The sequence below is a fragment of the Dendronephthya gigantea genome, unplaced genomic scaffold, assembly GCF_004324835.1.
Source record: "Dendronephthya gigantea isolate DGI-Jeju-01 unplaced genomic scaffold, DenGig_1.0 000016F, whole genome shotgun sequence".
Taxonomy (NCBI): Eukaryota; Metazoa; Cnidaria; class Anthozoa; order Malacalcyonacea; family Nephtheidae; genus Dendronephthya; species Dendronephthya gigantea.
Genome location: NW_021163026.1, coordinates 1747501 through 1760756, shown reverse-complemented (window position 1 = coordinate 1760756; position 13256 = coordinate 1747501). Strand labels below are relative to the sequence as shown.

The following is a 13256-nucleotide window of genomic DNA, read 5'->3' as shown; positions in this document are numbered from 1 at the left end:
TTCATAATAGATATCCATTTTCTCTGTTTAACCCCCCTGGAAAATACTTTGAGATTTGCAGTTCCAAAGAAAATGCTCAAAATCTGTCTGATATTGGAAATAGTTAATTTTAAAATACGAAACAAAACGCCAGAATAATGGTTTAAAGCAATTTTAAAGATGGCTACAAGGATAAAGGTCCTGCAGAATTTAGGGGCAAGATTTAACACTGGCTTGAGACAGATTATCAAGTACCCACGTGGACGACGTGGTGTGATTGGTGTTGGTAATCATGGGAGTGTAAGAGACAAACTTTTAGAAGGAAATTTTACTGCTGTATATTCAAAAGTAGTTCCTGCTTCGTCATTCTCAACAGACATTGTGCAGCATTGCCAGGTGTGTTTTTTTAATATAGAATGAATCTCAGGTTCAATGCTAGAATCCCAAAATTTCAATCCAATCTGAACCTTATAAACTCTAATCCAGGACAGTGATCCACTTTAGAGTGAATTATTTGTTCATCTCTTTTCTAGGTACAAACCCAGAATGAGTTCCAAGGTACCGGTTTGCTTTAAACTTTGATTAAATCAGTTGGTTCATATCCATTGACTCTATAATATGTCATTCTATTTTAGTGTCGAAAGAGGAATTGAGTAGTTTTGCTCAGAAAATAGATTGGCCCTTATGTAATTATGAACTCTTGATAAATGCCATCACACACAAATCGTATGCGATGAAAGACAACAATGATGTTCTTGGGATGTCTTTGGAACATAACGAGCGTCTTAGTTATTTGGGTCAGTTTTGATTATGTTAGAATTGATTACATATAAAATTGCTGATGTTAGGCATAACTTGGTTCTCATAGGTTATCAAACTGCGTCAAGCTTTGTAACAGAAATACTCTATTTTAAATATCCAACTCTGACAGCGGAACAATTATGGTAATTATAGTTTATCAGATTAAAATATGGTAATGCTTTTTACATAGCTTGCATAAAGTATTACTAGAATAATTTTATATTCAATATTTTTCAGGGATTTGAAAAATGGTTTGTTGCGTGAGGATTTGCTTGAAGATTGTGCGCGAAAAATTGGACTGCACAATCTGATACTTTCAAAGGTTTCATATTCTTTACAATCTATTCACTTCCATATTTTACACAAATCTTTGATTTCTTATTTTATAAAAACACATGAAGGACAAATGATTTGTCCTTAGTTATTTATATACCAAACAGCTCAATATTTGGTTAATTTTTTTATTGTGTTATGGCATATAGGATGAAATTAACTGTCAAATTATTTCAGAAGCATTGCTAGCAATTATTGGCTCAATGTATATAGATCAGGTACACAATAATGCACATTACTTCCGTGATAACCTCCATAGTCTATCTGAATAAATTGTTTTCCTTGCACAGGAAAAATGCTGGCAATACAGGAGGAAAACCTGAACTAAACTAACTTTATTTATACTGGATAGCTCTATCAGCTCTAAACTGTTTTTCCTAGAGGTCCAGTAAGGATTATCTCTTATTGATCCAGTGTTACTCCAGGAGGAAACCTAAACTAGACTAACTTTATTTATACTGGATAGCTCTATCAGTTCTAAACTGTTCTTCCTAGAGGTCTAGTAAGGATCATCTCTTATTGATCCAGTGTTACTACAGGAGGAAACCTAAACTAAACTAACTTTATTTATTCTGGATAGCTCTATCAGTTCTAAACTGTTCTTCCTAGAGGTCCAGTAAGGATCATCTCTTATTGATCCAGTGTTACTACAGGAGGAAACCTAAACTAAACTAACTTTATTTATAACTCTATCAATTCTGAATATACCTCTATGGATTAAGTTTATTTCACCATATTGGATCATTGCAAATTTCATGTTTCATTGAACAGCCTCCTGAGATCTCTCGTGTGTTTGTTGAGAACTATCTCATCCAAGATTTAACAGAGGAAACAATCAAAGAGATTTGTCAACTTGAACACCCAAAATTCATGTTAAAACAACTAAATCCCGGAGTAACCTTCACCGCAAAGTATGTTAATTTTGAAACCATTGAATTTGAGCAGAATATTGAGAATTTCTTTCCTCAAAACATTTTTTTGTTTTTCAAGAATTTTGAAGGAAAGTTTAGAACTCGATGCTTCTAGTGATGAAACCGAAAGTTATAAAGTTGGTATATTTCAGGAAGATGAGATGATTTCTGAAGGTTTAAAATTAAACTCAGCTTATATGTCATATTAGTTTGAAATTATGAAACTCATTTCCTGTTTGATTGAGAGCAGGCGCTAATTTTGGCGCGCATTTCTTTCTAAAGGACAGGGCGACTCACAGTGGCAGGCTGAGAAGAATGTAAGATGCGTCATTTATTGCACACGAAAATATTTTGTTGTGGTTAACCATTTACGGCGAAAAGCTCTTCCTCATATATCGAATCCTTCTGTATAGGCGTGTCGAAAACTCTTGAAAGACGGGTACTTAAATGAGTTAAAAAAAGCAAAATTCCCTCTGGAATACGCAGATTATACTTCAGAAGATGGACTTAACTTGGGCTTGCTTCTTGAGGGAATAAGAGTTGTTGATATTCACAAGGTTTCTTAGTTTTTTTATATCTTATCTTAGTCCTCTTGCACTTATACCGGCGTCTGCTGTTAAGCCCTTTCCGCTTTTGCGAAAACCTACTTGGTAAACTCTGAACAAACGCAAACCAAGTGATTGATTGTAGTGGAAATCACCACTGAAGTGATTGCATTGCATGAAGCCGTATGAAAAGACTTTTGTTTTTTGTGAGTTGGATTTTGGGATAAGTGAACTGTGAAAGACAGCCTTAGCGATGGTGATGTAGGCCGCGTGACGGCCACAGGATACAGTTCATTGTTCATTGAACAACATTTAACCAAATTTGAGAGTAAAGACGTATTTGTCCTCTTGATATACTTAGGGAGATAGTGGTTTTGGATTCTCGGTGAAAGGAGGTGAAATGCGAAGCGAGGAGAACAAGGATTTTGTGAAATATAATTACTACTTTCCACCATTCGTAGCGTCTGTTGTGACGGGAGATCCGGCTGAAAGGTGTGAAATTCTAACCCTTTAATAAATCCTCTATTTTTTGTTATGTTTTTATTGTTTATACCACATACAATATGCAAGTGAAGTTCTTCCATTAGACGAGTCTTTGTGATCATCTTTGTGACCGAGATTTGATTCCTGCAATATACAGAGATCGGTGCTTTCAGTTAGACTCAACCAAACACCTTGCACGATCTCCCCTGTTGTCCCTTCTATCTCTAAACATCCCACTATATCCCCGTTATCCTTTAGACGCGGCCTAAGAGCTGGCGATGTTATACTGGCAATAAATAATAAGGTACGTGGCCGAAATTGTTTATGAATTCTCTGCTCTAGCATATCAAAGCTTTGCCCAGCAATGCAAATCTTTTTCACTTGCAGAACACCAAAGGCATGAGCCATCACAACGTTGTGAATTTACTTCATTCTCTGAAAGGTTTGAAACATATATCCACAACTCCGTCCTAACATTTTAGTGTCCGGAATATTTCAAATAGGAAAGGCTTTGCACGGCAAAATATATAACAATTTAGCTCAGCCAATGTTCTTCGTGAAAATGGATTCTTAGAAACGCTCTGTCGCTTTAATCTTTTTTATAAGGGAAGGCAAAGTTTACTGTCAAACATAGCAAAAAAGGTGAGCAAATTTAAACAAGTTTTTATACTCGATTTCGCCTATGGTTTTGCTGCGTTTCTCAACTATATTAACTGTAATTGTCTTGTTCACGTATAGTCTTAATCAGTGATGAAATCGAGCGAAAATTCGGCCAGTTTCAAGAAAAGAAATTGCTGTCTCAGTTGAGAGATCCGAAGTGGTCAAAATGGCACCATTCTCATTTGAAAAAGGACAGAACTGAATATGATACCATGCTCAAACGACACCAAGAGCAAAATACTTCGTCAAAATAGCACAGTTCAGTTCACAGATCTACCTATGAGATACCTAGCAACGAATCGCCGTATATGTAGATTATGAACTGACCTCCGAGCTGGTTTATTATTGCCCGCGAGGGGAGGAAGTTAGCCTGCCAGCGGTCCACTTGTTTAAACTGTTAACAAAAAGCTGCGTGGCATTTTGCTGGAAATCCAAACTCCTAACATACCTTAGCATAACTTTTTCTAAAGTTTACTCTGTGACTGGAATTGGCTTGTTTAAGTGATGTTCTTGACGACCTGCTCTCGGCTGTCTTAAGAAGGAAATATTCCGCCTCTCATGATATCTAGTGCTGTTTTAATACAATTAAAATAACCCCGAAGTCATGTAGTGTTCAACTCAGTTCATTATCTTCAAGTTAACTGGATTAAATAAGGTTAAATAAATCTAAACAAGGTTAAATAAAACAAAACAAGGTTAAATTGGATCAAATATTTTCGACCTACCTTAGGAAAACATTGAATATCAAAACCCATTATTCGAAAACTTCTCAAGTGCAGGGCTGAATCAAACAGTTTGCGCTGAATTGGTTTGAGCTTTGCGCTGAACTGAATCGTGCTGCTGTTCTGAAAGCTGTGTCATGTCTAAGAAATGAAGGAAAGATAAAACCTGCAATCTAACTCTATACATGTAAATTTCCTATATCTTTCAAGATTATCATACTTTCAAATAGAATTTCTCACCCTGAAAGTACCTAAAATAGACAACAAAGTCAGGTCGAAGTGTCCAGCAGGTTTTTTTTAACCATTTTAGGCAGTTGTTATGCATCATTTGATGAGAGGTTTATAGAAGATGCTGCCACGTACGTGGGTTCTTTTTTATTTTGCAGAAAGATTTATTGAGGCACCTCGAGGCTATCCATCATAAACAAGCCGTAACTTAGAAGAATACAATTTTTTTATTTATTTTGCTTTGCCAGTCGAATACAAAGAGATACAAACAGTGTAATGGCGTGAAACTCGCGAATAGACCACTTGCATAATAGACTAACTTTTGATAACTTTTGACATTCCGAAGGAGAAATTCCGAAAAGGGCATTCTAAACTTGGTAAAATAGCCAAGTTTGGATAGATATAGCCAAGAAGATATAGCAAAGTTGGATAATTTTGTATACTTTGTATGGCCGAAAGAGCGTAATTAAATAAGTTACACATTTCCGTCAAAAGTATACAAAAATTGCTAATATATACGACATTGTATATACGAGGTATAAAATGAAGAAATTTCAAACTGTACTTGTAAATATGAAAGGAAGCTGCATGTATTATATCGGCTAACGTATATACTCAATCGACAAATTACTACCTATAATTTGCTTTGTAATGTGTGTATTTCAATATATAATAATTTCAATATATAATAATTTAATATAACAATTTCGCACGAACAGTTTAGCATTTCAATTCGCGCCATTACCCTGTTTGTCATTACGTCGGTTACGCCATTACGCATTACGCCGATCACTGACACCCTTGCTACAATGCTTACGCCTATTACAGCAGGCTTTTCAAAAGAAATAAAACAGACATGATGCAATCTCCATTAGATCATTTATAGTCACACATCAATCTAGTTTCAACTCAGGAAAACCTTCCTCATGATAGGAACAGAATAGAAACTTCATTAAAATGGGTCGTTTGTTACTCCGTTAGTTCACAATTCAAAACAACACAAGACTTCGTTGAACTGTGAATTTCTCAAATTTTTGTCATTTATCGATGACTCACAGATTCAACTTGGCAATTCGTGTTGTTTTTGAAATGTCGTTCCAACTCCAGGTGGCTTGTTTAATCAAATTTTGTTTTCACCTTTTTTTAACAAGGGCGGATCCGTGAACATGATTTTTTTACTGTTTGATAATTTCGGTCCCTTTCATCTGATGAGATGGAAAAAGCACATCAATTTTCATACAAGATTTTTTACAATTACGGGTCGCTTCAAAGTAGTTGTAAAAAAGTTTTCACATGCACACCTCTTTTTGGACACGAGAAAATGCGCTTTGAAAACGCGTGACCGCCCGAAGGGAAAACTGAAAGTGGGAAATAGCGTAAAAATGATTAAGTGCGGATTGAAGAATGCGGAAGGCGGGATGGAATGCGGATTGTACTGAAAATGCGGCAGATGATGGAATAAACACGGGTCAAGTGCGGTTGAGGGTCTAAAATTGTGAGTTAATATCGATCAGAGGCAGTTAAACTGGACGTTTTGTGAATGACTGTCTCCGCATAAAACTCAATCCGATGCATAAAATTACGTTAAATGATTTGAATTAAGCATAGTTATTGCGATCTGTGTACTAGTTGAAACATCAACCTGTTTGGATGATGAGTTTATGAGTATGAACTTTGATGCATGACAAAAGTTATGCACCATCACCTACACAGGCCTCGTAATAAACCAGCTAAACTTGCCATCCACATAAAATAAACTCTCTGCATGTCTCCGGGTATAAAGTTTATAAAGATGTTCTTTTGTAGCCAGACCCTTACTGTAAATTTTTCTCAAAATTCCATATTATGCAAATAGTGTGGCTGTTATTTGTAAATAGCATGGATGTTTATGAGATCCATACTATTTCCATACTGAAATAATGGATAAAGTATAAATAAATTCTAGTATCTTACAAAGCTATCGTTTGTTTACAAGACAGTGGTACTAAAATGTATTTATATATTTTAAAACTTTCCTCTCCTTGAATCCTTCGTTACGCGATTATATTTTTATTCTTATCTTCCGGATGAGTTTATCTGGATCTGGAAAGAGTTTTTGATGTTATTTACATTGGCATGGTAACGCGATTCTCAAACTAGTTATTACGATACTGGAAGCTGTCATATATTTTAATGATTACTGATCTAATTAGGTTGATCTGCTAGATAGATATGATCCGGAATGCTTTGGTATGTAATGCGAATTAGATTTAACGAGATAGCCACCGTGAAAAAAGTTCTAAAAAAACCTGAACTGTGCGTGCATCGTCAACAGTGTTGCGGCCACATTGCTATATCACCAACAAAGTATATTCCCACGCTGGTGCATTGTGGAACTGATATATGTGACAAAACATCAGGTTTATTGCAACGTGTGCTGTCTGAAGTGAAGCCGAGGTGTCTCTAACCTGTAACTTGCCAAGCCTAATGCACGCGATGTACGCCTGCCCGAAGACAAATGTTCAAAACTAAAAGATACCGCTTAATATGAAAAATTCACTGCGTTTGTGAATTTTTGTACTTTTAAGGACTGGTTTCTCATTGCCGCAAGGAAACTCTGAGAGTGTATTTTTAGTGCAGATTATGTACATAATAATACTATAAATACGGAGTTTTTGCTTGTATGCCAAAAGGAATTCGATACTGAGAGGTATTTCCAATGGGAAATTCTGCTATTTTTATTCTCTTTCCGAGTGCATTCTCAATTGAAAATGCAGGAGTGGATGTATATCCACACAATTAAGCTAAGCCCTCTTGTCATTACCGTAACTTGTTGTTCATAAAATTCTCTGTCTGTTGGCAGAAACGGTGATATTTTCGGAATATGCGCCAGATATTGATATTGAATGCCTTTTATGCCGAAATGAGATGTTAAAAAAACGCTCCATAATTGATGTGTCGATCAGCGGGATGGTCATTTCATGCATCGTTGCTCATGACCATTATATTTTTTTAAACTGTGTGGTCTAGACTGGCCGAGTGCTTTTAGATGCTTTTATGAAATATGCATCATGGACCTCACAATGTGAGAGTGAGACGCATTTGCATTTTGGCATGTTAGAATCACTTCAGTGTGAATTTTCACCCTTTTCGCGGTGAGGAAATTCAACTATTGGGAGGGAGCTCGTACGCCAAAATCAAGGCCAAATTCTAGTAACATATCTGAACGTCAGTTGATACCCTATACACTAAAAAAAACACGTATGAGGTTGTCATAAAGAAGTATGTTTTCAAAAAAATTCTTCCATGGTCACATCCCTGGCTGCATAGGCAGTGTAGCTGAGCAGTGAACTTTTTTTTTGGCAAATTCGGATGTCGAAATTTATATTCCAGAGGTATCTTTCCATCTTCTATTTATTCAACTCAAGCAATGATGACGAAATCGCACCTTAGACGAAAACGTTTAAATGTCATAATTAATCGGCCCGATCAAAGTATTTCGAAAATTAGCCTTGCCCATTAAAAAATAATTTGATATATTTGATGATTTAAGAGCATTATTTCTTACTTCATTGTCCTTTTAAAATGTACGTCGTGGACCCTCGAACCTACGACGTATGTGCTGCGTCTTTCAATTAAAATAAGCAATTTAAGACTAGTTTAAATATTCGTCCTTTCATCACCTTTCATATTGGCGGATAAAAATGGAAATATTGCATGCAATTAAGTCGAAAACAGTTCACTCGATTTTTTACAGTCGCGAGTGGCAGAAAAGAATGAAAACAGTTCACTCGATTTTTTACAGTCGCGAGTGGCAGAAAAGAATGAAAACAGTTCACTCGATTTTTTACAGTCGCGAGTGGCAGAAAAGAATGAAAACAGTTCACTCGATTTTTTACAGTCGCGAGTGGCAGAAGAGAATGAAAACAGTTCACTCGATTTTTTACAGTCGCGAGTGGCAGAAGAGAATGAAAACAGTTCACTCGATTTTTTACAGTCGCGAGTGGCAGAAGAGAATGAAAACAGTTCACTCGATTTTTTCCTGTGATACAGTCTCCAAAAGTTGAATTTAGTTTTTACCATGTCATTGGGATGCTAACATTTTATATTCAGCACATTTCTTAAATTACATTTCCGAAATTAAGGTCTATTCGCACGACGCAATTTTTTTCAGATCCAATTCACTTCTGACGTATGTGAAACGTAGTCTGTTTTTGATAAAGTAGCACTGCATTGGCCTAAGTTTATTTGCTGCATTTGCTGGCCATGTCTATCGCAAGTCAACAGACTATAAAACATCCATCAGATTCAGAAGTACATCATTTGGATCCGTGTTGACAAATTTGATCGTTGGGACAAACCTCTAGAAACAGCCAACTAAAATAAATTGAAATCCAATGTTTGGCTTCGTGTTTTATAGTGTAATGGTTTAGAAATGCCGAAAAAACACTCTTGTGAGGTTTGCCAATTGCCCACGGGGTGAGAACAACCTAAGTTACCTGTTTACCACATTTGCTGGTTCCATGCCGGCGTAGGACTGGACACGAATCTGCTCATTATAGCGCATTTGAATAACAATTTCATGCTCTGTAAAACGTGTTTGCCGATTTTGTCACGATAATGAATTCGTTTCCAATGGTTGCAGCGCGGGGAAGGGAACAGGGTCGAAAGAAAGGATTTCTCGCGGCAATTAACCGCTTTCATTAAGATGTTTCGCCAAAGTCGAGTTGTTAGAAAGCGAATCAAGCCAAATATTTGCTTAAATGTATATGGGCATGCCGCGTAGCGTAAGTACCACACTTATCCTCTGACATTTGTAGATTATTTTAAGTATAATATATCATAAAAAATGACAAATTTAGAGCACAATGACAAATAATTTTTCCCCATGATAAACCGTACATACTTAGCGATGAGTGACAATTCTGTTGAATTCGCTGTTATCATTAGTAAAAATGACGATGCTAATATTCCTCCCTCCATCAGTTACGCATATAAGGCATCATTAGACCTCTTGCAAATATGTGTTTAATTACCGTGGACACATTGAAAAACCCAGACATACAAAGGAAAGCCGTCCGTCAGTGAATCTGGGCCTGGTTTTTCGAAAGGCGTTTAGCTCGTTCAACGAGTTCATAATGGTAAACAAAATGATCTATCTATTAAACAGCTGACTGAAGCATTTCGATGTAAACAGTTTAAATCTCACAGGAAATGCATATTAAATGGGATGAGATGTAGACTCAGTCATTCACAAGACGTATGGGAGTATTTTCGAACTTTGGCTAATCCACCGTTTAACTAAATGGCTTTTAAATTTTTTTTAAATGCCGAAAAACCGGCTACAGTTTAATTTCATCCGATTATCTTAAAACCCAATAAACTGTCAGCGCAGAAAATCCCGTAGAAAACGGCCAAGAGATTGCTGATCTTTTATCGATTGTTTATCAGGCTTGAAGAAAAACTCCAAATTCCGCGGGCTACTTTGCTCAAAAGTCAAAATCTCTCCTATATAGCTCGTTTAGATCTGCGTGGGGTGAGATGTTTTTAGACGAATTTAAAAAAAACCCTTGAAGTAACTGGCCATTAACGGACACAGCCTCTGGCAATATTCGCAGCAGTTTCTCAGTCATCTTTAGTTTTTTACAAGCGATAATTAAGGGCTTCAATGGTCACAGTGGTCTGTAGTGTTTATCCCGACGTACATCATCACCATACCAACTGTTGCGCACTTTATGCAAATCGTCAAACAAACTTTTACTATATATATATATTGATATATATTGAAATATATATATATATGATTTTATATAAAGTAAACCAAGTTTATTGAATTTTATATTCTCGTCTTATTAGCTCTATACTTCGGTATATTATCGAGTACTCTACTTGTATATGATTCTAAACACACACACACATATATTACTAGGGCCTAGGAAACGGTAACTGACTGGTCCTATCATTGGAAATATAGTTGGGAAGGTGAATTGTGATCGTAGTCAGTAGCGCTGTCCTCGTGTCTATGTTTTCCTGCGTCCCTTCTTAGTTGTTTCTTCCTCGGAGGAGGAAAGTTGATTCCGTGGTTCACTGTGCATGATATTTACTGAGGACGATATTTTACTGAGGACGTCGCCTTAAGTAGCTGGACCCGTTTGAAAGATCAGAACACAATAGAAAGAGAGCGTTATACAAGTCAACAGGACTTTTGGACCATGTGAAGATGCCAGTTTACTGCAAAAGAGTAAAGAGTCAATTGGGACATGCTTTGGAATCTCGGCACGGTTCAAAGCGTCTATATCGGGGTACGATTGAGACGGTTTCATCGCATAAAAATGTTTGAAAATTTTGCATATTAGCATTTCAACAAGTACAGTTAAGTAATTTAACGAGGCGTTGCAATTCATTACTACATTATGAAAGTCATCCATCATCTTCAACAAGCTCTACTTTGCATAAACAATGACACGAGGGCAGTGCTACTGAATACGATCACAATTCACCTTTCCAACTATATTTCCAATGATGGGACCAGCCAGTTACCGTTTCTTAGGCCCTGGTAATATTCATTATAGGGTGTCTATAAGAAATCGAGGAGAACTACCAATTTGCAAAGCCTTTAAAATAGTGAGGCGCACACAGTTCACATGAGCAAGCATGCACTAACCCCGACCTCGACCCTCCGCGGTGAGGGGCAGGAATTCGCTAACTGCATCTACCCTCTTGCCCTTTCCCGTATGAGATATCTAGACAGAAATAAGATTACCACTGAAAGGTTACTTATGTGAACTGAGGTATTCCGCCACCCCGCCATTAAACTGGGGCAAATGTCACGGGAATATTTTCAGTTTAAGATAATATGGACATAAAACTTGTGTTAAGGTTAAGGTCTTCTGTTTCGATTCACGTTCTAGGCTTGATCGTAAACATGAGAAAATTGTTAAAATCTCACTCGTTTACATCTTAAATATCGAGAAGAAGGATTGAAAACGATCGGGAGATAGACCAGCCTCGTATGAACGTTTACAATCATCATCTCTCTCGACTATATCTTTGAAATGATTTATTTTGTACTTAATTAAGATCAATAGCGAACGTGTATGATCTAATCGTGTCAGTCAACCACATCTGTTTTTTAACAGCCCACGACACAGCGCATGGTGTCCATTTTATCATTTGACTTTTTGAGTTCATCTTTCGACACTTTCGGTCTCAAATCTTTTCGCGATGGCCTCTATAAATTGAGGCGAGCCTCGCACCGATAGCAGCTGTACTCTTGTTTCTCAGTGCGTTGTGAAACAAGCTCTCTAAGGAATTGGACAAATATACCTACAAAGATTCCGTAATGGCGCTCTTCATTCGAATTTGCCTCGTATCATTTCTTTTTCTCGTCCTCCTGGCGTCGGTGGAAGCTCATCGAGGACACAGAAGAATGTCAAAAAGAACCAGACATCACTCAGATCCGAAGAGAAATCATTGTAAGTCTCATTTGGTGTTTTTCTAACTGATTGATACGAAACATTTAACTTCATATTAATCTGTTTCGCCCACAACAAGGAATATTGTACCAGATAAACGAGCCGGGCTTGATGTTTCAGTATATATGCCTGAAGCTTTTTAAACTGACAAAACAAACATTCCAACCGAATAAAAAAAGCAACGGTTGAAGTAGCTAAATACGCGTCTCTCTTGGAATCTTTTTACAATCCTAACTCACTCGCCTAGACAGTTTGTGGGCGGGTCAAGAAAGCTGAAAAAGCGGTCCATGTGAGGGAGGCCTTTCCAAATCTTGCGCAAGAAATAAAATGCGAACAAAATCATCGTTTTCAAGCATATCGATAATTTTGAAATTTGTGCGTATATCAGGCTTTTAGTACCTAATACTATGAATATCACTTTTGGCGGTGCTAGGTTACTAGCAGCATGCATAGCTACATGCCAAACCGTTCTTCCTAAAGTATCCTTGTTGCCTTAATCTTGTTAAATTTCGCCAGGACTAGCATAGTTCGACCAGAATTCGGTCGCAATCATGGAGTTACCCCGAGTTGTAAATGAAGATATCGTAATTCGTACAACACTGGATATATATTAAGGTTTTCAAGCAAACAATATTTCAAGTGAATCGTGCGTATTGCCGGGCAGGCTATCATCACGCCGTAATCCATCATACGATAATCTCGCATGCCGTTAAAGCGATGAACTATTTACTTCAACTGGCTGTTGGACGTTGTCCATATATGTTCATGGTAAAAATAACAGTCAGCTAAGCCTTGTCACGGCTTGTCGGAGTATTGAACTAAATACGAACTTCATTGAAGTTGTTTCTTGAATGAAGACTGATGTTCAAAAAAATGTTTGTTGAAATTGGACCCCGTCCCAAAGAAATACACGTTTTTCGTTTGTCGTCTATACAGGGAGTGATTTTCGTTGAAGGAACATTTTCATTTATCTCAGTACATTTTTAAACGCAATTTTGGTCTAATACAATTTTATGTATATTCTGAGAAAGTTGTTTAAGCGGATTTTGGAGGTTTTTTGAGTAAGTGATACCGTGAGGATTATAAGATTGAAAATCAAGTTCAAGTATATCACTTTCAAATATTTCTTGATCGCCTTTA

General features: G+C 36.9%; 1 protein-coding gene and 1 long non-coding RNA gene across 2 annotated transcripts in view; both read left to right on the top strand.

Annotated features, from left to right (window-relative positions):
* Positions 1–34: 34 nt before the first annotated feature.
* Positions 35–5192, top strand: LOC114520700. The gene is made up of 15 exons (XM_028541022.1): positions 35–375; positions 513–537; positions 615–776; positions 848–923; positions 1018–1102; positions 1263–1331; positions 1885–2024; positions 2104–2198; positions 2307–2341; positions 2438–2581; positions 2931–3061; positions 3311–3356; positions 3440–3494; positions 3659–3694; positions 3791–5192. Exons 1-15 carry the CDS (start codon positions 160–162, stop codon positions 3964–3966), a joined length of 1491 nt encoding a protein of 496 aa, XP_028396823.1. The 5' UTR covers positions 35–159; the 3' UTR covers positions 3967–5192.
* Positions 5193–11886: 6694 nt separating this feature from the next.
* The window catches only part of LOC114520701, a 3352-nt gene continuing 1982 nt past the window's right edge, over positions 11887–13256 (top strand). The window contains exon 1 of the long non-coding RNA XR_003686713.1: positions 11887–12116. This is a non-coding gene — a long non-coding RNA (uncharacterized LOC114520701). The remainder of the gene's footprint in view (positions 12117–13256) is intronic.